The 22,281-nt window shown below is 45.0% G+C and overlaps 1 protein-coding gene across 1 annotated transcript in view; it reads right to left on the bottom strand.

Annotated features, from left to right (window-relative positions):
* The window catches only part of ttc28 (tetratricopeptide repeat domain 28), a 284,301-nt gene that overhangs the window by 143,725 nt on the left and 118,295 nt on the right, over positions 1 to 22,281 (bottom strand). Inside the window, exon 3 of the mRNA XM_034192530.1 lies at positions 3,533 to 3,680. Coding sequence (XP_034048421.1) covers positions 3,533 to 3,680 — 148 coding nt within the window. The remainder of the gene's footprint in view (positions 1 to 3,532; positions 3,681 to 22,281) is intronic.

Here is a 22,281-nt window from a genome sequence, read left to right as displayed (position 1 = left end):
AATCCAATGGATGTCGACCTTGTTTGACCTTTACTTTGGAGACCAAACATTCAACACAGTCAAAACTATTCCATTTATTAATCCTATTTACTCAACAAATATTTTGCAACACTTTTTTACTAAAAGTGGAGCAACTTTAACTTTTGACTCCTGTACAAACTGAAACTGACCTTTGTCACCATTCTTGCCATTTTTACCTCATAACTCCAGAACATTCAGTCACAGATAGTCCAAACTATATCTTTTTGGAATCTTTATGATCAGACAAATAATGTGGCACAGTTTTCAATATGATTGGATCTTGTTTAAATTTTGACCCCTGTGTAATTCTTCAATTGACCCCTACCTGGCCACCTATTGAAAATTTAAGTGGCCAATCGTTTTTTTCAAAAGAGTTAATGTCTGAGGAGTATTTGTGCTGAATTTGGTGCTTTTATCACCATTTGCAGGATTGTTTGAATTATCAGTTGCACTATTCCTGTCTTACTGTGTAGTTTTGAGAATTGGATGTGAACAAATTGACCTTTGAGATTTGGCCATGGGGAGTGTTTCTCTGAGCAGGTACCTTGGTCTTGAGGACCCCAGCAGTTGGAGAAGACCAAGGAGATACCTGTGTTTCTCCTGGCTGTGGCAGATGGCTGATTATTTTTCAGAGTTGGGGATGAACCGGTTGTCTGCCTGGGTGGTTGGTTATCTAGGCCCTAAGGCGGTTGGTGTTGTGGATATGGTGACACGTCACCAACGTCACCCTAACCCTAACCCTGACCTGACTAAAGAAACTAGCGCTCGGTGAGTGGGACTGCAGCAGAGATCATACTATTGGCAGCACTTGAAGAAGAAATTCAAGATTGGTATTTATTGGATCAAGGTACCAATTAAAATATGGTAATAGTCCAAAAACAACTGAAACTGTGACAAAATAGCAAGAAACAAAGATTTTTCTTTGTTTTTACCTTCCATGATGGATGGATTATTATGATATAAATGGAAAATTTGGACTTAATAATTATTCCACGTGTTCAATGGACTAACTATGAAGTCCTACAAACAATTTAAGTAGAACTGAATGTACCAGCCACAGATGATTCTACCTTCCCACACCTAAGGCATCACCCTCCAAAACATCGGGAGCGGGAGAATATTTGTAACACACCATCCAAATGAGATGATCTGTTAATGTCATTTAGAGGGGAGGAGACAACAACAAGCTCAGTTTAAAAGATTTATAAACCACAACAACATGAATAAAATGATAACAATGTAGATGTGCAAGAAAAATGTGAGTTGGAAGGTATTAACTTTGCTCTAGATTTGCCATTTTACATCCTCGGGATAATATGAGGGAGAAGAACTTGATCTTTTATTCAAAACAGTATTTTATAGCTGTCAGCCCATTTTATTTCCCCCAAAATTTACACATTTCCTACTTGAAACCAAAAAGTCATCAAAAAAGACATTTATACATGTCAGAAATGCATGATTTTTTTTTGACACCCCCCCCAATAATTTTGATTCGGAGAGTTTTGCGGTTCTTGAGTTTTTACGACGTGGAAGGTTTTGGCGTATGGACAGACGAACGGACAGTCATTTCTGTTGACAAGCACAACTTACAGTTGTGAATAAATAAAAAAATCCATGACATACAGGTACGTCTGTTTTGTGGCAGTTGTGGATGTGTGTTTGTGTATTCTTCAGGGATAAATTACAGAGGTTTCAGTGAAAATGATAATTGCTGTTATTGTGAATCTGAGTGTGCTGTGTAGGTTTTTATCAAATCAAATCAAATCAATTTTATTTATATAGCGCCAAATCACAACAAACAGTTGTCCCAAGGCGCTTTATATTGTAAGACAAAGCCATACAATAATTACGTAAAAACCCCAACAGTCAAAACGACCCCCTGTGAGCAAGCACTTGGTGACAGTGGGAAGGAAAAACTCCCTTTTAACAGGAAGAAACCTCCAGCAGAACCAGGCTCAGGGAGGGGCAGTCTTCTGCTGGGACTGGTTGGGGCTGAGGGAGAGAACCAGGAAAAAGACATGCTGTGGAGGGGAGCAGAGATCGATCACTAATGATTAAATGCAGAGTGGTGCATACAGAGCAAAAAGAGAAAGAAACAGTGCATCATGGGAACCCCCCAGCAGTCTAAGTCTATAGCAGCATAACTAAGGGATGGTTCAAGGTCACCTGATCCAGCCCTAACTATAAGCTTTAGCAAAAAGGAAAGTTTTAAGCCTAATCTTAAAAGTAGAGAGGGTGTCTGTCTCCCTGATCTGAATTGGGAGCTGGTTCCACAGGAGAGGAACCAGCTCCCAATTTTACTGCCAGTGAAGATGAATATTTTAGAACGATGCTCAGAATGGACATGAATGACTTCAAACAGGTGCTCAGTGTGTGTATATATATATATATATATATATATATATATATATATATATATATATATATATATATATATATATATATATATATATATATATATATATATGCATTTACAAGCTTTTTGTATGATATGTAGTGAATAAAAAATGACTTAAAAAAGAGAAAGTGGCTTCAGTTTAATCCTACTGTATCTCTGTCTGACTGTCTGTGTCTCAGTTAAGGGGCCGCCTCCTTCAAAGGCTGCGTGCTACAAACATCTGACCTTCTGAGACCAACTGAAATCATTTGGCCATTGCTTCATTATCTTATCCCCGCCCTACCTCCTGTTGCCTAGCAACTTTGACAGCTGCACGTGACAAGCCACTGTAACCCGCAGTTTTTCAATACTTATTTATACTTTGCTTATAAATATTGTACATGTGGAGCCTGAAATTGTTCCTTTTTTTTCCTTTTAATTTATCAACAATTTTATCTTGCAAAAACCAAAACAAAACAAAACAACAATGGGCAGCACGGAGCCTTAGTGGTTAGCACTGTTGCCTCACAGCATGGGTTTGATTCCCACCTGTGGCCTTTCTGTGTGGGGTTTGCGTGTTCTCCCCATGTTTGTGTGGGTTTCCTCCGGGTGCTCCGGCTTCTTCCTACAGCCAAAGACATGCAGGTTAGGTGGACTGGAAACTTTAAATTGTCCAGGTCTCTCATGCAAAAGAGATCTCGATCTCAATGGGACTAACCTGGTTAAATAAAGGTTAAATTTAAAAAACACAATGACTCTTGGGATTGCTGGGTCACCAAGGATGCACCTGTTGTATCCTTCATTTTTGAGGGAAAGAAGGCTGCATTCATTGGTCACATTCCAAGAAGCCTTCAAAATGGGACAGCCCAGATGTGCCACTATGACCTGAACCCTGACCCAGCCTTTGAAGGACATGGCCCCCTGAACTGAGACACTGGTACTACATACAGTTGCGATGTGTGCACGATGTGACATAACTGTTATCAATAACTTTTCCAGGCATATCATTTCTAAATTAATCCTTAACGGTATTATTTATTTACTATGTTTCAAAACGCACAAAAACAAGGCAGCTGACGGACAGAAGCTGACGGTGTCAGCGCCGGACATAATTCAGCTGTCACAGAGGTTTACCTCTAAGGGATGATTTCATGGCTGCCTCCACCATGCCCACAAGCAACTGGAGACTCTTGGGGTCCTGAGCGAGCCCAGAGGCGAATGCTGCCAACGCATCGGCATGACGTCCCAAATACTGCAGGGCAACCCCCTGACGAAAGTAAGCCTGCAAACAGACAGTAAGAAAAACCAAGAAACATATGACCACTGAGAATTAACAGAGCGAGGCAGCGCTGAGGCTCATAATGGAGACATCTAGGACACATCGCATTACGTTAAGGAGTTCAGGCATTTAAATCATTTGAGCAGGAGTTTATAAGATACAACTAGAAAGGAAATCTCAGTGTCAACAAATGTGAAATAGACTCATGACCTAAAATCAACTCTGGTTTCAGGTTTCATATTCTTCACACTATGTAAATCCTAAACATTCTGACATCTGCTTTAAATGATCCTCAGTCCCAGCAGTCAGGGTCTCGATCTTTGAATCTGAACCTGGAGACAACACACAAGGCATGTACACACTGAACACACCTGCAATTTCCTTATGAAAAAAGGAAAGTTATACATGCTGATAACTGCTGGTAATCTCATCCACATAAAATCCTTAGAAGATTGCCTTGCATCAGTGAGAAGCTGGATGTCCAACAACTTCCTACTTTTAAACTCTGATAAGACTGAAATGATGGTTCTTGGTCCAGTGAGTCATCGCCATCAATTTGACCAGTTAACGCTCAGCCTCGGCTCGTGTGTCATACATCAAACTGACAAAGTGAGGAACCTTGGGGTAATTTTTGATCCTATGTTGTCCTTTGAACTCCACTTTAGAAATATTAGGAGGACTGCTTTCTTCCACCTGTGAAATTAAGATTTGTTCCATCCTGTCTATGGCTGATGCGTCTCTTCACTGGCTTCCTGTCCCAGTGAGATCAGATTTTAAGGTTCTGCTACTAACCTATAAAATTGTTCACAGACTGGCACTCCCCTACCTAGCTGACCTAATTAAACCTTACGTACCGGCCTGGGCTCTGTCTTCTCAGGGTGCAGGACTACTTTGTGTCTGTAGGGTGAATAAGAAGTCTGTGGGTCACAGAGCTTTCTCTTATCGTGTCCCTGTTCTGTGGAATGATCTCCCTGCATCAATAAAACAGTCAGATTCTGTGGAGACTTTCAAGTCCAGACTTAAGATGCACTTATTTTCCCTTTCATATGGCAGCATACTGGTATAGTATAGTTCTACACCTTTTACTCTTTTAAATTCATTTTATTAGTAAATGGAGCGTGTCGCGGCCTCAACTTTATCTAAAGTCTGGGTCTTTTAGTGAAGCTTAGGGCTAGTGGCCGGCGATCACCTGAGAATTTCTTTTGTTCCTTTCAAACCAAGTTGTCCAAACTAATAACCTTCAGTTGAGAAAAAAATAAAAAGTCTGTGCATCTGGTTGACAATTTCTCAGTCACATTCTTTTTTTTTTTTTTTTTTTTGCAGTGCAACATGAATCACAGGAGCAGGATGTTAGAGGCACATATTTCTTTTCTCTCACATATTTAAGGCTCACTCACAGTCACACAGCAATAACGTCAACTTCACTGCAATTACAACTTTTTCTCCTCGGACTGAATCGGCCTGAACTGACTGAAACGATCCTCCCATCTTCCCTCAAGTCAACAGAGCTAAATTAAATTGGATCAGACACATGTGTCTAAATGGAAATCCCGTGTTCTCACAGCAGTGACTTCGGTGTGAAGGCCACAGATTTGAGAGGCGGCGCTGAGCAGTGGCAGGGAGACAGGTGGGAAGCCCATATGTCCCTGCGGTCAGGAGCCGGGGTATTCGTGGTCGTCCAGCCCCACTCGTCCGCTCTGCAGCCTGGACGAGGAGTCGAGGGCACACTGCCGTCTTCATCTCCTCAGCGTGGAGGCTCTGCTTTGGTGCCAAAAGATAAAAGTGAAGAGCCATCCATTCTTTCAGCCTGTGTCAGTTTTTGTGTGATGAATGTCTGTTTCTTGGAGATGTTCCCCCCCAGCTGTAATTACCAACCATTTATCTCACTTTGTGTTCAACAACAGTGAAACGACCGTGCAGACGTTCTGCACCGACACCAACACATGGAACGCTGAAGGCTTAATGCATTAAATTAGACATGACCCCGGCTCCATTCGTTTCAATGAGGCTGTCTGAGGGAGGAGACAGGACAAAGACGGTTCAGGTGCAGATGCTGGCATCTGGACAGAGGCTGCTGCGTAATCCAATTCATCTACTCTCTGTCTCCGTTCATTCACTGCTGCGGCAGATTCTGTTTAAATGGGGACGGGGGGTGGGGGGGTGGGGGGCGGGATGATAAATGAGACAGAAAGAGGAGCAGGTAGACAGGACGATTAAGGTACAGCCAGGCGTGAGTGGACACAGCGCTGCTCGTGTGTCTTCCGCTCGATCTGCCTCACGAATTTGATGTCATGATTCTTTTTCTCTAATCTCACTGTGACGTGCACAAGGGCTCTAAATGAAGTGCACGTTCACATACTTGACACAGTGCGGGCGTATAATGAGGGCGCCCGACTGGTGACTCCCAGGCCAGTCGTGTGCAGCATGTAACACGTCTCATGTATCATTAAATAAACCTCCCATTAATTTTAATTCTGCATGTGAAGCTAAAAGAACGCGTGTGCAGTAAACACAGAGAGCAGCGCAGTAAACTGTCAAATCAACTGCCGTTTCCAAAAGATTACAATAAATCTGTAAGTCTGTGACACTGTTTGACACTTGTTGCTACAGTTTGGATTTATTTATATCGACTTTAGATGATAGTGTTGTGTACTGGCGTACAGAGGAGGTGATGGTCTAGTGGTTAAGCATTGGGCTTGAGACCAGAGGATCCTCAGTTCAAATCCCAGCCTGACCGGGGAATCACTAAGGGCCCTTGGGCAAGGTCCTGAATCCCTGAGTGTCTCCCGGTGTGTTGTGAGCACCTTGTATGGCAGCAGCCTGACATCAGGGTGAATGTGAGGCATTATTGTAAAGTGCTTTGAGCGTCTGATGCAGATGGAAAAGCGGTATATAAATGTAGTCCATTTACTATTTTATTACTCATAAGCACACAGTGGAATCACAGAACAGCTATTTAAATACATTTGATTCAAACCATTTCATTCATATAAGGCAAATCATAAGTCATCTCAATGAGTTATGCATGAACAGGGTCTAGAACTTAAAGTGATCATACCCGCTACCATCTGAGTGTGGCTATGACCCCAATTCTGACTTGGGCCAAATTTCAGATATGCTATGTGATCAACTCCACCTGACCAGCAATCGGACAGTCGGATGAATTTCAGACATCAGAAACTTTGGTTGCCCCTCGTGAGGATTTTACACAACTGAAGTCACGAACTGATTCCCTTAAACTCGGTGTGTGTTTTTACCTTCACTCCAACTACACGAGAGAGTTGTCAAGAGAACTGAAAGCATGGCAGCTCAGTGTGTTGTTTGCTTCAGCCTAACTCATAACCTGCTGTACACGGTACTACGGACAGTCTACGGGGAAAATATGGCAAAATCATGCTTGAGACCTGAACATCACATGCTTGTGTTCAATGCTGTAGAACAGGGGTGGGCATCGAGGGCCGAGACACTGCAGGTTTTCCATGTAACCAATCACCTCAGCAGGTGGGTTGCTGATGAGCTTCTGCTCTGAACATAAACACCTGGTTGTCAATGAAATCACCTGCTGAGACACCTGATCATTAATGAAATCACCTACTGAGGCGATTGGTTGCACGGAAAACCTGCAGTGTCTCGGCCCTTTATGGCACATGATTGCCCACCCCTGCTGTAGAAGGTTGCAGACTGGCTGTGGACACTTTTTGTCCTTTGCAAATTCTCCAGGTCTTGCAAAAGATCAAGACTGCACACAGTGCGTACGGAGACCCGCGCTGCTTCTGTACGCCTGAACCAAGTCAGCTTCAGAAGACTTCCTTTACATCAGAAGTGTATCTGTATGTTGTGAAAGTGTTGAATTTGTAGAGACACTCATTAATTTCGGCAGTGACATTGAGATCGAGTGACGCCTTGATGTCACTGGACAAATGTGTTTGGTGATGCTGATATTGTTACAGAAGAATGGAGGTTGAAGTCTTTAGGGCCCTGGTGCTTCTTGTCTTCCTCTATGGTTGTGAGAGGCTAACCAGTGACGACTGGATGTCTTTGGTACCAGGTCTCTTTGGAGGATCATTGGGTACCGCTGGAGTGACTTTGTATCAAAGGAGCGGTAGGCGAAGACAAGGAGAATCACTTGCATTGTGAGGAAGCGTCAGCTTTTCCATTTTGGCCACGTGGTGCAACTGTCTCTGTGTGATCCAGCAGTTAATGAAGGCCAAGGGGACGCCCGGTCTTCACTCGGCAGCAGCAGACAGACAGTTATTTTAGAGATGTGGGGACTGACCGGTTGTCTGCCTGGGTCACTGCAAGGGCCCACGACGAGTCCACGGTGTCACGGATGTGGCAAAGTGAGGAAGCAGCACACACTCTCAGATGGTTGTAAGTGTAATGGTGCCATGTTGTTGGGGTGAGAGTCAGGAAAAGCAACATAAAGATGTGTTCATGTGTCCACGTCTGTGTGTCCACTGCATCTGTGTGTTCGCATCTGTGTATCCGCGTCTGTGTGTCTATGTGTCCGTGTGTCTGCGTCTGTGTGTCCACTGCATCTGTGTGTTCGCATCTGTGTGTCCGTGTCTGTGTGTCTATGTGTCCGTGTGTCCGCATCTGTGTGTCCACTGCATCTGTGTGTCCGCGTCTGTGTGTCTATGTGTTCATGTGTCCGCGTCTGTGTGTCCACTGCATCTGTGTGTTCACATCTGTGTGTCCGCGTCTGTGTGGCTATGTGTCCGTGTGTCCGCATCTGTGTGTCCACTGCATCTGTGTGTCCGCGTCTGTGTGTCTATGTGTTCATGTGTCCACGTCTGTGTGTCCACTGCATCTGTGTGTTCGCATCTGTGTGTCCGCGTCTGTGTGTCTATGTGTCCGTGTGTCCGCATCTGTGTGTCCACTGCATCTGTGTGTCCACGTCTGTGTGTCTATGTGTCCGTGTGTCCGCGTCTGTGTGGCCACTGCATCTGTGTGTCCGCGTCTGTGTGTCTATGTGTTCATGTGTCCACGTCTGTGTGTCCACTGCATCTGTGCGTTCGCATCTGTGTATCCGCGTCTGTGTGTCTATGTGTCCGTGCGTCCGCATCTGTGTGTCCACTGCATCTGTGTGTCCGCGTCTGTGTGTCTATGTGTCTATGTGTCCGCGTCTGTGTGTCTATGGGTTCATGTGTCCGCGTCTGTGTGTCCACTGCATCTGTGTGTTCGCATCTGTGTGTCCGCGTCTCCGTGTGTCCATGTCTGTGTGTCCACTGCATCTGTGTGTCCGCGTCTGTGTGTCTATGTGTCCATGTGTCCACGTCTGCGTGTCCTCGTCTGTGTGTCCATGTCTGTGTGTCTTCATCTGTGTCCGCGTCTGTGTGTCTATGTGACTGTGTGTCCGCGTCTGTGTGTCCACGTCTGTGTGTCCACTGCGTCTGCGTGTCCACTGCATCCGTGTGTCCGCATCTGTGTGTCCACAACATCTGTGTGTCCACGTCTGTGTGTCCGTGTCTGTGTGTCCACTGCATCTGTGTGTCCGCGTCTGTGTGTCTATGTGTCCGTGTGTTCGGATCTGTGTGTCCGCGTCTGTGTGTCTATGTGTCCACGTCTGTGTGTCCACTGCATCTGTGTGTCCGCGTCTGTGTGTCTATGTGTCCGTGTCTGTGTGTCCACGTCTGTGTGTCTATGTGTTCGTGTGTCCGCGTCTGTGTGTCTATGTGTCCGCGTCTGTGTGTCCCCTCGTCTGTGTGTCCATGTCTGTGTGTCCACGTCTGTGTGTCCACGTCTGTGTCCACTGCATCTGTGTGTCCGCGTCTGTGTGTCTATGTGTCCATGTGTCCGCATCTGTGTGTCCACTGCATCTGTGTGTCCGCGTCTGTGTGTCTATGTGTCCGTGTGTCCATGTCTGTGAGTCCACTGCATCTGTGTGTCCACGTCTGTGTGTCCACAACATCTGTGTGTCCACAACGTCTGTGTGTCTTCATCTGTGTGTCCGCGTCTGTGTGTCCACTGCATCTGTGTGTCCGCGTCTGTGTGTCTATGTGTCCGTGTGTTCGCATCTGTGTGTCTATGTGTCCATGTGTCCGCGTCTGTGTGTCCACTGCATCTGTGTGTCCGCGTCTGTGTGTCTATGTGTCCGTGTGTTCGCATCTGTGTGTCTATGTGTCCATGTGTCCGCGTCTGTGTGTCCACTGCATCTGTGTGTCCGCGTCTGTGTGTCTATGTGTCCGTGTCTGTGTGTCCACGTCTGTGTGTCTATGTGTTCGTGTGTCCGCGTCTGTGTGTCTATGTGTCCGCGTCTGTGTGTCCCCTCGTCTGTGTGTCCATGTCTGTGTGTCCACGTCTGTGTGTCCACGTCTGTGTCCACTGCATCTGTGTGTCCGCGTCTGTGTGTCTATGTGTCCATGTGTCCGCATCTGTGTGTCCACTGCATCTGTGTGTCCGCGTCTGTGTGTCTATGTGTCCGTGTGTCCATGTCTGAGTCCACTGCATCTGTGTGTCCACGTCTGTGTGTCCACAACATCTGTGTGTCCACAACGTCTGTGTGTCTTCATCTGTGTGTCCGCGTCTGTGTGTCCACTGCATCTGTGTGTCCGCGTCTGTGTGTCTATGTGTCCATGTGTCCGCATCTGTGTGTCCACTGCATCTGTGTGTCCGCGTCTGTGTGTCTATGTGTCCGTGTGTCCATGTCTGTGAGTCCACTGCATCTGTGTGTCCACGTCTGTGTGTCCACAACATCTGTGTGTCCACAACGTCTGTGTGTCTTCATCTGTGTGTCCGCGTCTGTGTGTCCACTGCATCTGTGTGTCCGCGTCTGTGTGTCTATGTGTCCATGTGTCCGCATCTGTGTGTCCACTGCATCTGTGTGTCCATGTCCGTGTGTCCGCATCTGTGTGTCCACTGCATCTGTGTGTTCACGTCTGTGTGTCTATGTGTCCGTGTGTCCGCATCTGTGTGTCCACTGCATCTGTGTGTTCGCGTCTGTGTGTCCGCGTCTGTGTGTCTATGTGTCCGTGTGTCCGCGTGTGTGTCCACTGCATCTGTGTGTCCGAGTCTGTGTGTCTATGTGTCCGTGTGTCCGCGTGTGTGTGTCCACTGCATCTGTGTGTCCGCGTCTGTGTGTCTATGTGTCCGTGTCTGTGTGTCCACTGCATCTGTGTGTCCACGTCTGTGTGTCTATGTGTTCGTGTGTCCGCGTCTGTGTGTCTATGTGTCCGTGTCTGTGTGTCCTCGTCTGTGTGTCCATGTCTGTGTGTCTGCGTCTGTGTGTCCACGTCTGTGTGTCCACTGCGTCTGTGTGTCCACTGCATCCGTGTGTCCACGTCTGTGTGTCCACTGCATCTGTGTGTCTGCATCTGTGTGTCTATGTGTCCGCGTCTGTGTGTCCACTGCATCTGTGTGTCCACTGCATCTGTGTGTCCGCGTCTGTGTGTCTATGTGTCCGTGTGTCCATGTCTGTGTCCACTGCATCTGTGTGTCCACGTCTGTGTGTCCACAACATCTGTGTGTCTTCATCTGTGTGTCCGCGTCTGTGTGTCCACTGCATCTGTGTGTCTATGTGTTCGTGTGTTCGCATCTGTGTGTCCACGTCTGTGTGTCTATGTGTCCATGTGTCCGCGTCTGTGTGTCCACTGCATCTGTGTGCCCGTGTCTGTGTCTATGTCTCCGTGTGTCCGCATCTGTGTGTCCACTGCATCTGTGTGTTCGCGTCTGTGTGTCTATGTGTCCGTGTGTCCGCGTCTGTGTGTCCACTGCATCTGTGTGTCCGCGTCTGTGTGTCTATGTGTTCATGTGTCCATGTCTGTGTGTCCACTGCATCTGTGTGTTCGCATCTGTGTATCCACGTCTGTGTGTCTATGTGTCCATGTGTCCGCATCTGTGTGTCCACTGCATCTGTGTGTCCGCGTCTGTGTGTCTATGTGTCCGTGTGTCCGCGTCTGTGTGTCCACTGCATCTGTGTGTCCGCGTCTGTGTGTCTATGTGTTCATGTGTCCGCGTCTGTGTGTCCACTGCATCTGTGTGTTCGTATCTGTGTGTCCGCGTCTGTGTGTCTATGTGTCTGTGTCCGCATCTGTGTGTCCACTGCATCTGTGTGTCCGCGTCTGTGTGTCTATGTGTTCATGTGTCCGCGTCTGTGTGTCCACTGCATCTGTGTGTTCGCATCTGTGTGTCCGCGTCTGTGTGTCTATGTGTCCGTGTGTCAGCGTCTGTGTGTCCACTGCATCTGTGTGTTCGCATCTGTGTGTCCGCGTCTGTGTGTCTATGTGTCAGTGTGTCCGCATCTGTGTGTCCACTGCATCTGCGTGTCCGCGTCTGTGTGTCTATGTGTCCGTGTGTCCGCATCTGTGTGTCCACTGCATCTGTGTGTCCGCGTCTCCACTGCATCTGTGTGTCTATGTGTTTGTGTGTCCGCGTCTGTGTGTCTATGTGTCTGTGTGTCCGCGTCTGTGTGTCCTCATCTGTGTGTCCTCATCTGTGTGTCCGCGTCTGTGTGTCCACTGTGTCTGTGTGTCCACGTCTGTGTCCGCATCTGTGTGTCCACTGCATCTGTGTGTCTGCGTCTGTGTGTCTATGTGTCCGTGTGTTCGCATCTGTGTGTCCGCGTCTGTGTGTCTATGTGTCCGTGTGTCCACGTGTGTGTGTCCACTGCATCTGTGTGTCCGCGTCTGTGTGTCTATGTGTCCGTGTGTCCGCGTCTGTGTGTCCACTGCATCTGTGTGTCCGCGTCTGTGTGTCTATGTGTCCGTGTCCGTGTCTGTGTGTCCACTGCATCTGTGTCCACGTCTGTGTGTCTATGTGTTCGTGTGTCCGCGTCTGTGTGTCCTCATCTGTGTGTCCATGTCTGTGTGTCCACGTCTGTGTGTCCACTGCATCTGTGTGTCCGCGTCTGTGTCTGTGTCCATGTGTCCACATCTGTGTGTCCACTGCATCTGTGTGTCCGCGTCTGTGTGTCTATGTGTCCATGTGTCCGCGTCTGTGTGTCCTCGTCTGTGTGTCCATGTCTGTGTGTCTTCATCTGTGTCCACGTCTGTGTGTCCACTGCGTCTGTGTGTCCACTGCGTCTGTGTGTCCACTGCATCTGTGTGTCTGCGTCTGTGTCTATGTGTCCGCGTCTGTGTGTCTATGTGTCCGTGTGTCTGTCTGTGTGTCCACGTCTGTGTGTCCACTGCATCTGTGTGTCTATGTGTCCGTGTGTCTGCGTCTGTGTGTCCTCGTCTGTGTGTCCACATCTGTGTGTCCATGTCTGTGTCTTCATCTGTGTGTCCTCGTCTGTGTGTCCATGTCTGTGTGTCTTCATCTGTGTGTCCACATCTGTGTGTCCACCGCATCTGTGTGTCCACTGCATCCGTGTGTCCGCGTCTGTGTGTCCACTGCATCTGTGTGTCCACTGTATCTGTGTGTCCGCGTCTGTGTCCATGTCTGTGTGTCTTCATCTGTGTGTCCACGTCTGTGTGTCCACCGCATCTGTGTGTCCACTGCATCTGTGTGTCCGCGTCTGTGTGTCTATGTGTCCGTGTGTCCGCGTCTGTGTGTCCATGTCTGTGTGTCTTCATCTGTGTGTCCGCGTCTGTGTGTCTATGTGTCCGTGTGTCCGCGTCTGTGTGTTCATGTCTGTGTGTCTTCATCTGTGTGTCCTTGTCTGTGTGTCTTCATCTGTATGTCCTCGTTTGTGTGTACATGCAGATGGTTACTGCAGATGTACATGGAATTACTTTTCTCCCACTTTGCTTATGTGCACCATCGGAAAATCTGAAGCCGCACTTTAAGACTTTAATAAAGAGTCACTGTTTGACATAAAAGCAAACAGAATGGAGGAGAGAAAGAGACGTGTTGTGTTCACGTGTCAGCGCAAAGGATGAGCACCGGACGAACAGATGCTTCAATTACTGCTCGTAACTCACATTAAACGAGAACAGATGGCAACACAAGTGGCAGGAGAGAGAGTCAGAGAGCGCAAGAGCATCACAGAAAGCAGACATCATAGAGATTGATGTCATTGATTATCAGAGAATCTGCTGCAGCCAGTTGGGAAAAAAAACACACTTTTGCACTCACTTTGTGTGGACACAAGGTGGTTAAATTTGCTCATTTTTAGAGAAGCTGCTGCTGCACTGTGCTGCAGCTTCTTGACACATCAGACAGAATAAAACCAACTGACTCAGGTTTTATAAAAGCAGAAGTAAACAATCAGGAAGCAACCACGAGGATCCAACAGCTGTCAGCTGATTATTACTATTTTATAAAACGTTGTTTCTACCACTTCAAGAAAGAAGGTAAAACTGTGCTGCATCGAAATGTTGATGGAAAATAACAGCAGAAACCTTACAGCAGCGTCTCTGTGCAGGAAACGATGACAGGAGATCATTTTGCAACATTTATTTGGAAAGCAATTTATTAATTGAAGGCTTCTAGTAGCCATGTAACTTTTTGTGATCAATGCTTTCATTCTTGTAACAGCTGTGTTACCCGTACCACAGAGCTGGGCTGCAATGATGATGTATTTTGCGTCAAGGATGAACACTACAAAAATGGAAAGCTGATAGGACAAATATTGTTATGTGTCGATGCGGGTTGAGGAGCGGACCAGCATCTGACGGAACCCAGTGCTAAAATAACCAGAAAGCGGTTCCAATAACAAAAACAATTTATTGAGTCACCCTCTGGTGCTAAACAAAGTGTAGAAACTAAAACAGCGTCATTCTGGTGGAGTGAAGGCTGGCACGCTCTCCAGCGCCCAAAAGGATTGAAGCCCGGCGCTTCTGGACTCACTGTTACCGCCAAACACCCCCCAGGTGGACACGACAAACCGACTCTCTGTGAAGGATAGAAGAGGTGAGGTAAGTCAGCAGTTACAACCAATATCCTTCAAAAGACACACACCATCAGCAACACATTCAGGTCTGTATTTAAGCTTTATGCAAATGAGCAGCCTCTCACAACAGGTGGAGGATCACTTGTCCGCACGCCACGGCAGTGAGAAGCGAGCTGCACAATTCTCATCACCATTCAAATCTACTGCGTAACAAAATACCAAGTTACTATCAACAAGTAGTCAAACAATTAATCACCTCTGATGTGTGCTGACAGCATGTGTCCCTCACCCCTCCTGCTTCACAGGCACGATGTGTCAAACCCAGGCGCGGTCCTCAGTGTCTCACAAACGAACATCACAAGGTCGAGTTCCCGGCAATTCTGCTTGAATCACACATGGCTTAAATGCAGAACGCCATCTAATTATCTGCTTCAGCTGAAAGTCTTTAAGGTTGCATGTGAGCACCATCCACAGGTGCTGCACATGATGTTGATGAGGGTGAAGGACTCTTCAGCCAGCACCTTCTCCACAGACAAATCAGTTTTCATACCACCTGGAGAGCAAAGAAAAGAAAAGAACACCAAAATGTCCAGCCACACCCCCCAACACACAACAAATATTTTTTGAGAAATGAGCAGTTTTAGCTAACCAGTAAACAATGGACAGTGTGCTGCAATGCAGCATGGGAATTTGGAGTTTTAAATGTTATTATGGTTTGTGTTAGTTTAATAGTGTTGTGTTAACATAAAAATAAACTTTAATGATCTCACAGTGGAGAAATTCACATGTTACGTCAGCTCTTAAAAAACACACAAGATGGGTGTGAGTCGAGGAAAATGTTCATCAAACAGCATGTGCAAGGATAAGCAATAATAATAATACTTGTAACAGTACAATAAAATAAGAAAATGAGGTAGAAATATGTACATATATATATATATATATATATATATATATATATATATATATATATATATATATATACACACACATACATATACACATATATACAGTGAGGAAAATACGTATTTGAACACCCTGCGGTTTTGCAAGTTCTCCCACTTAGAAATCATGGAGGGGTCTGAAATGTTCATCTTAGGGCCCTGTCCCACTGGAGTTTAGGAGGATTTGTGTATGGATTGTGCACAAAATTGGCCCATATTCCCAAACATCCACAATATGCGTGTAACATGCCTGTATGAGTTGGCCGTCATCTGAACACGCCCGTGATCATCCGCAGAGGCACGCATGTTCACATCCAGATTTTTGAGCTACTCATAACATCCGCCTCACATACTCCATATATACTCAATTCATACACAATACATATGCGCTGTATATCTGCCGTTAACCGCTGATATCCACAACTGACGGGGATTTGCGGCTTGGCAGCAGACTGGGACAGTGTGTAAAACAGATATATTGCGTGCCCATCATGTCCACATCACAAACTAAAATATGTTGTAGCGACTGCATACAAACTGGCCACAAATAAAGTGTTTTTATTACATCTGCTTTGCAGACAATCTGCGGACAATCTGTGAATGCATAACAAACACGTCACGTAAACCCAAAGTAGTATATGTGGCAGAAAGAGACATACCTGCCAGTCAGTGCCGATCCGGCTGTGTAGATCCACAAAGACGTAGTTGCTGCAATCACGTCTCCTCCAAGACTTTTATTTAACACCAACAAAAGGAAGAGTTGCAGTTTAGCCACAACTCATGCTGAAGTCTGTTTTCTGTGACACTCTCAAAATAACAAAAAAAACCACCGTCTCACACCCCAAGCGGCTTCCCCCCCTCCTGCATCCCAAACTCATGAACAGTTAACCCTCGCATGACAACATGAACAACTCTGTGATCAACTTGTCCAAGTCCAGAGGCTGTACTGTTGGTGTGAATAGTGATGCCGACGGCCCGAGCGCGCTTCTTTTATGACCGCAATGCAGATGCTGTGCACGCGCAACACGTGCACGATGCATTATAATACACCCGTAATACTGCCGTGATAATCTCAATGTGTCGGATCAGTTTCCTCACTACATGTGTTATATAACCGTGACTGTTCATGATATATTTGATATATATTATTAATATAGCCATAATTCATACTGGGACATTTGTCATTTTTGGCCATTTTTGTTGTGGACGACAATGAACGCCCGTAATTTGTATACTCGCAATTAATCTTCTCCCCAGTGGGACAGGGCCCTTAGGTGCATGTCCACTGTGAGAGACATAATCTAAAAAAAAATTCCAGAAATCACAATGTATGATTTTGTTTTATAATTTATTTGTATGTTACTGCTGCAAATAAGTATTTTAACACCTGTGAAAATCAATGTTAATATTTGGTACAGTAGCCTTTGTTTGCAATTACAGAGGTCAAACGTTTTCTGTAGTTTTTCACCAGGTTTGCACACACTGCAGCAGGGATTTTGGCCCATTCCTCCATACAGATCTTCTCTAGATCTTTCAGGTTTGGAGTTTCAGCTCCCTCCAAAGATTTTCTATTGAGTTCAGGTCTGGAGACTGGCCAGGCCACTCCAGGACCTTGAAATGCTTTTTCTAAACATGGTAAGTGGAGTTGATTCCAAAAAGCTCTATTCTGGTCTCATCTGACCACATGACCTTCTCCCATGCCTCCTCTGGATCATCCAGATGGTCACTGGTGAACTTCAAACGGGCCTGGACATGTGCTGGCTTGAGCAGGGGGACCTTGCTGCCCTGCAGGATTTTAAACCATGACAGCATCATGTGGTACTAATGTAATCTTTGTGACTGTGGTCCCAGCTCTCTTCAGGTCATTGACCAGGTCCTCCTGTGTAGTTCTGAGCTTTCTCAGAATCATCCTTACCCCACAAAGTGAGATCTTGCATGAAATCCCAGACCGAGGGAGATTGACAGTCATCTTGTGTTTCTTCCACTTTGAGCAGGGGGGTCTTGCTGCCCTGCAGGATTTTAAACCATGACAGGCTGGCCGACACCTGCCTCAAGAGGGTTCGATGGGCTCTCACAGCGCACACTCTGTCTCTCAGCTGCAGGTGTGCGCAAATAGCTGCAGCAACAGGTGAACGAGGTGTTCAAGGCAGCTACAAATTTACATGTTTACACATGATTTCTGCTTCGTGTGCACTTTATGCCCAATACGACCAAATTCACACTATGTGTGAAGGGGCCCTAAAGGATTTTTATGAAATGCTAATGGAGGTGTTCAATAGAGCAAAATGTATGGAGCAAAAAAGCACAGTAAATAGAAGTGAAAAATCCACGGTACATGACGCCACTCACACAATGTAAGAAATAATGAATGTCACGTGACATACAATCCATCAATCAAATGACAAGTACTTATTTTGGTGTCATATAAATCCTCTTAACATAAATACTCATCACGTCTTATTTGTGTCAACTTTACCCTTTTTCAGTTCAAAGATTAGATTCTATCTTTGATTCACAATGAAAACTGAATTTCCACTGACCTTTTTTCAGCTGCTCCGGCTACACGAGTGTATCAATAGATATCTCACCCTGTCCGCTGTCACAGCAAACCTCCGGCATGTTGTTCCTCAGTCCATGTATAAACCTCCTCTTTGACCTCCCTCTTCTCTACCTGCTTGGTTTCTCCATCTTCAGCATCGTTCTCCTGATATACCCTTTATCCTGTTGCTATACAGAGCAGCCCAAACCAACTCAATATTGTCTCTCTGACTTGTCCAACCTGCTCTGTACCTCTGATATCTTCATTTCTAATCTTGTCCATCCTCGTCACTCCCTCAGCATTTTGTGTTCTGCTACCTCCAGCTCTGCCTCGTGTCTGTTTGTGCCACTGCCTCTAAGCCGTACAACGCTGAAGGTCTCATGACTGTCATGCAGACGTTCCCTTTTACTATTACAGATGTCTCTCTGTCACAAATCTGTCCTGACTCTCTTCTCCACCTACTCCACCCTACCTGGACTTTCTTCTACATCTCTCTATCACAGGCTCCATTAATTTGAACAGCTGATCCCAACAATTTAAACTCACCTGTCCTCACTGCCTTTACTCCTGGCATCCTCAAAATTCCACCATATTCTATGTTGCTTTAATCGACTCCTTGTTAGTGTAGTAGTAAGTATCCTCAACTATCATGCAGGAGACTGGTGTTTGATTCTCCAACAGGGATAGTCAACCTTTTTTCAGCAGCATGGTGGCTTAGTGGTTAGAACTGATGCCTCACAGCAATAAGGTCATGGGAGTGCTTCCCGTCCTTTCTGTATGTACTTTGCATGTTCTTCCTGTGTGTGTGTGGTTTCCTCCCACAATCAAATAAATAAATAAATAAACATGCTTATTTAGGGCCTGCTCCTTTCTCTGCCACTGACCAAGGCAGAGTCTGAACATCTGGAGCTGGTCCCCAGGTGTTGGACTGTGGCTGCTCACTGCCTCTAGTGGTTCTATTGTGTCTAACTGTAATCATGACGGGTTAAAAGCAGAGGATAAATTTCACTGTGTGAATGTACAATGACAATAATGAAAATTATTAGAACTGACTTTCATTCCCCTTCTCTCCAGAGCATATCTCCACCTTGGCAGACTTGTCTTGTCATGAAATACCACAGATAAGGATTTTACATGGCAAAGATGTCGGATAGAGTTGGCATATGGGGTGAGGTGGAGGAGGAAAAAATATATTTAACAATGTGCAAGTGATTAATATGGATACAAATAAATGCCAATAAAATAATAAAACAAATATAGAAGAAGAGTGTGATGAGATTCAGTGATTGTCCAGAAAAATGTACCATACTGCAAATAATTTTTACTTCCAAATGTTTTTACTTGACTTCTATTAAGCAAGAGACTTTATTTGTTCATATCGGCCACACAACAGCTGTTATATTGTTTTATTTGAGGCTTTACAATCATTTGAATGAATCACTGATACTATACTTGGGAACAGAAGTTTCTAATAACACCTTGTACTCAGAGAAAAGGAGTAGATTCATTTCACAAAAGCTCTATTTTACACCATTTATCCCGCAGTCGGTGAATAACCACACACTGTGTGAGCTGTGAACTTTGTGCTGTAAAACCTCCAAGGTGAGAACAATATGTACGCACCAAAGAAGATTCACAGGAGTCATTAAAAACTCTGATGTGTGTTGTGAGGACGTGTCTTTGTAAAATGTAAAATGTGAAGCACCTTATCTCCAGAGTAAGACAGGATCAAACCCAGCACTCGCTGGGATTTAACAGCTCTCTTTTCTTGAAGGGCTGCATGATTCAAACAGATTCTTCAGTCTGTGAAGTAATAGGGTAATGCTGCTGAGGAAGCCTCCGCACTGAAGGTGGAAACACATAATCTTTACATGAATAAGAAAGCAAACAGGCTTTGATGGAATCTCTCAAAAACCTGCAGAAATCTGGCAAAATACACAGAACGCTGAAAACCGTGTGTGTGGGTGTTTGAATCCATTAAAGTGATTCTGCATGTCCACATACACACATTTATACGGTAACTACACACACACACACACACACACACACACACACACACACACACACACACACACACACACACACACACACACACACACACACACACACACACACACACACACACACACACACACACACTCACCAACTGTCCCCTCTTTAATCTGTATGAATATTTATCATTGCTTCTCTGGGACACGAGCTAAGATGCAATAATTGAGTTGGAGGGGCCTTAACGGTCGTTTCTACTGAGGCCAATAAAGATGTTACGTGACCAACTCTGGGCTGTCTCACTCAGATCTGCACTGACAGCCTGCTGGCGTCACCAGAGTCTGCACCCAGGAAACACAATCTCATTCACAAGTCTGGATTCTCTTTGAAAACTAAGTTGGGTTATAAATTTTGTTCATTTAAGACATTTGTTTTAGGTTCTTTCAAATTGGTTGCAAGACATAATGTTCTAACAGTTGATCTCACATTATTTTGTCTTATTGATTTGGGTATGTAACTGCCCCCGTGAGCCCCAAGTGTAAAAAACATGGATGAATCTATACCACAAGATACTTCATGACTGTATGTTTGTCCACAGCGAAGGCAGTCTTACTGTCTTACTGCTCACCACAGTGGCTTTCTGTGTGTGTGTGTGTGTGTGTGTGTGTGTGTGTGTGTGTGTGTGTGTGTGTCAGCCACCATCAACTCATTCGACCAAAAAACTGGAGCACACACGTCTCAGATGATCGGATCAGCCAACTGACCGCACAACAAGCCACATTATTACAGATAAAAACAAAAAACCCCATTAGTTTATCATCCTTGACATCAGAAAAAAGTGGTGGGGGCAGGCAGATTTTTTCACATACACACAGGTAAACAGGTACATACATGCATTGTGTGGTTATTCCACAAGCTGCAGCTGATCCGCAACATGAATTCTTCCTTCCAGAACAGCTCTTATATAATCATCTGATTCATCTACCTGTTGCCACATAAGGGCTGGATTGTCATTCCTACACTCATATTGTTATAGTTAATAAAAAATAATAAGTGCACGCAGGAGCTGCAGCTGTCGCTGCCGCTGGTTCAAGTACCGTCAGAAATTACACAACTTTTTTGTTTTTTCAAATTCAGCAGTTGCTTGTGGCAAAATAATTAATTGTATCCACACAAAATATTAATTATTCCCTGTATGAGGTGCTTGAGCCCAATGAAGCTGACCCCACACCCAGATAAAAAAAAAATTCAAGCAAACAGGTTGAGTTTGCCCTGTAATTTCCGACGGTACATGAACGCAGCAGAAGTGCTCAGAAACGGCTTCTGCACTGTGTGAAAACATTCAGCTGGTTGAATGAAGTCAAACTAAATGCTAACGTTACAAAAACTAAGCAAATGATAAAAAACCATCAAGAACGACTGCAAAATGAAATACGGATGAATTGAGGTTTTTGTTGGCATTCGTTCAAATGTTTCAACAGTTTAAGTTGAAATAACTTTAATTAAGTTAAAATAACCTAAAAAAATCTATGCAAATTGTGACATCACTTTTTTATTTATTTGTGTATTTGATAAAATAAAAGTTTTCATATTGACAACAATAACGCAGATATTGATGTTTTTAAAAGGCTCAAAGCAGCTGATATTATTAGCTAACCAGTATATTGGTTGGGCTCTAATCATTCTAACATTAAAATCACAACTTGGAACTACAAACACGTTTAAGTTTTACTGAAGTCGCAACTCCATTCACCTGGTTTCATTGCACGTTCAACTCATTTATTACTCGTTTTAAACTCAGTGCTGTGGTCCATATGAAAAAAAAAAAAATCCATAAACTTTGGACTCAAATGCGCGCACATTCATCAGGTGGCCAGAAACGTGATCCCGGCCCAAACATGCAGTAAGATGTTAAAGCTGTGCTTCAGAGTCCTGCCTCAAAGCATCAGATAGGACAGAATCCTTTTCTATTTCGGTCAAGGCCATGAGATCAAAGCACAGCAAATTAAATGCTGAAAGCTCAAGCATCAGGATGTCAAGTGCATTTTTTTAATCGGCCTTTGAAATATGATGTTTGGAGGTGAATATAAAGACGCCTCATTCCCTTTTTGTTTAAACAGCAAAACTCATTTTACTGCAGCTGTTCAAACACCCAAACTGCTTCTGCAGACCTTCACTTTTTTTTTCCACCACAACCACACGAACATCATTTTAAAGTACATGTTAGTGGTTTTACAAATCTAAAAAAATGTACATTGAGACATCTGTCCTGTGAAACGTTGTAGGGTATTTCTGTAAGGACATCCCTCGAGGTTCGACACACACGTGAACCGCGGATGAATTGGAGAGTTTATGTAACGG

This window comes from Thalassophryne amazonica, chromosome 17 (genome assembly GCF_902500255.1).
Source record: "Thalassophryne amazonica chromosome 17, fThaAma1.1, whole genome shotgun sequence".
NCBI lineage: Eukaryota > Metazoa > Chordata > Actinopteri > Batrachoidiformes > Batrachoididae > Thalassophryne > Thalassophryne amazonica.
Note: the sequence above shows the minus strand (reverse complement) of the source record. Positions and strands in the feature narration are given on the sequence as shown.